General features: G+C 39.6%; 1 protein-coding gene across 1 annotated transcript; it reads right to left on the bottom strand.

Moving 5' to 3' along the window:
• Nucleotides 1–355: 355 nt before the first annotated feature.
• On the bottom strand, nucleotides 356–1,746 carry alkbh4 (alkB homolog 4, lysine demthylase). Its single transcript, XM_079237675.1, has 2 exons — nucleotides 1,592–1,746; nucleotides 356–1,198 (listed from the first exon to the last, which is right to left on the bottom strand). The coding sequence occupies exons 1-2, from the start codon at nucleotides 1,637–1,639 to the stop codon at nucleotides 677–679; spliced, it is 570 nt and encodes a 189-aa protein (XP_079093801.1). The 5' UTR covers nucleotides 1,640–1,746; the 3' UTR covers nucleotides 356–676.
• Nucleotides 1,747–2,250: the final 504 nt, after the last annotated feature.

Below are 2,250 nucleotides of genomic sequence, written 5' to 3'. Positions count from 1 at the left end.
TGCAATCCAATTAAATAAAAAATACTCAAATACTCAAAAAACACTGGTGTGATACTTTTGAGAAGATGCGAGCGGCAATATGTGAGCGGCAGCAGAGATGAAGACCGTCACATCTAAATCTTCACATTCTTTACGGCGCTTCTGTACTGCAGAGCACCTCACGTTACAGCTGAACAACACATCTGAGGCACAGCTGGTGTATGTTGGGAAGAAATCGGTCACAACCCAGTTCCAGTCACCACTGCAGGAAATGTAAGTACACACTCTACATACAAAAAGCAAGGTGAGGCAGAGTGTGTAAGGAAGAAAGTGTCTTTTTATTAAAGAGAGTTAAAAAGGATGAGGTCTGCAGAAAATATGGTTTCTAAAGACAGCTGGTATTGAGCCCATTTAAAAAACAACCTGTTTAAAAGAACAATTGCTATAGAGGATTGTTTTACCTCAGATTGTTTGATTCGCTTTTTTTGGCTTTGATTGGTTTTGTTTTAATTCAATTTTCAATAACTGCATTTGTGATGCAGTTATTGCTGCATTTTATACTCTGGGTAAAAAAAAACATCATGTAGTAATTACATCTATACAATTATATTTGATAGAAATGTATTTCTGACTTGAAATGTATCAAGTCACCCAAGGAGTTTGGACCCTCACCACTGTTCTGTATCATCAGATGAGCCTATACTGGAGTTCCTTCAAAGCTCAAAGAAATGTTCAACAGCTGAGCTCCCAGCTCTGCCTGCTGCCCGCCAGGTAGGAACTCTGCAGACAGCTCTCTGTAGGTGCTGCAAACTCTGCGCTCCTGAACATCGTCCCTATGAATGGCATGTTTCCATCTGTGCCGTGCCTCGCCGTATAACACGACTAAAGACCTGCGAGGAAGACAAACGGCTACGTGGACCTCCTCCGCTAGTCCCAACTCTGGCAGACCCTGTTCAAGGGACATGGTGAGTGTCGTGTTTGATAACATGTTGATGGTGACGAGCCGTTCCCCCCACAGCCAGGAGTCGTCGTGGTGGGGATCGATGGCGGAGCCTCGCTGAGGATGGTAATCCAGATTGCACTGCTCCACTGGCTGAAAGCCAGCTAGATTTGGCTCTTGTTGCATTCGGAGCACTAGTTTTTGGCTCAGAGCAGGAAGTCCACTGAAGCCACCGAAACGCACTTTCCTTTTCTTGAAGTTGACTTTTGGACCAAAGTCCTGCAACAATATGAGAAAAGATGTTTGTTTACTTCATCAGAATATAACAGCAATAATAATTATCATGTATTAAAATGTGGGAAATGTATAAAGATTTGTGGATCGTTTCATCTCCGCTAACTGTTTAAATTCTATAGTTTTATTTGGCTATGAGGGTATGTATAAAAACTAGTCCACAACCTGTTTGTTTTGATGCACCTTTCAGGGCGGGACAAATTACACATGTGAAACTACCGGTATATGAGTTATGCCCTCAAGCCCTTGTTCTCTTGTAATTGGGAAGCATGACCCTGGAAAACCTTTTGCAAAGTCAACAAACAGACATTATTTGGCCACGGTTATGTTGTGTATGTGTGCAGATGCCATTCAGAAATTACATGTGTTCAACATCACCTGTTTCCTTCGACCAGACTGAGACTCATTCCACAAATCCTGGTCCATCGTGCTCGTCAGCTTTTTCTCCTCCTCTTCTGATATGAAGTTCTCCCGCAGGAAGACACCAGGAAAGGGGAAGGACGTGGCCTCTGCCCCTTTGCAAATTGCAAGCCTCGTCTCAGGATCGTAGAGGAAATTATGTACAATCTTGAGAGAAAAAAACAAAATAATAATAACATGCAATATGACCATATGAAATGTGCATGACAGTCAAGCAGAGATAAGTGAGGTGGTGAAGAAGTACTCAGATCCTTTACTTAAGGAAGTAAGTAAATGTCCTGCATTCAAAATCTTGCTTAAGTAGGTACTAGCATCAAAATGTACTTAAAGTACCAAAAGTAGTGTTCATTATGCAAAAAGGCCCATTTCAGAGTTATATATATTATTGCATCATAATTATTTATGCTTTAATGTTGCATTTGGTAAAAGGTGGAGCTAATTTAGTTACTTTATATAATAAAAGCAATAACTTAAGTGCTTTACAATAAAAGATAAGGCTAAGAAATTGATATAACATTAAATATTATATAGTGTATATATGAATACATAAAGACTAATAATAGATCATAATAAATACATTGATTTATATTTTGTATTAATAATAACCCGTTAATAAA

This window comes from Taurulus bubalis (genome assembly GCF_910589615.1).
Source record: "Taurulus bubalis genome assembly, chromosome: 2".
NCBI classification, from domain to species: Eukaryota; Metazoa; Chordata; class Actinopteri; order Perciformes; family Cottidae; genus Taurulus; species Taurulus bubalis.
This window is presented reverse-complemented; position numbering and strand designations above follow the sequence as displayed.

Excerpts from the sequence above, each read along its gene's own strand:
- alkbh4 (XM_079237675.1), bottom strand. The coding sequence starts at position 1,639 with ATGGACCAGGATTTGTGGAATGAGTCTCAGTCTGGTCGAAGGAAACAG. Across the intron at positions 1,199-1,591 it reads AGTCTGGTCGAAGGAAACAG|GACTTTGGTCCAAAAGTCAA; the intron begins GTGATGTTGAAC and ends ATATTGTTGCAG.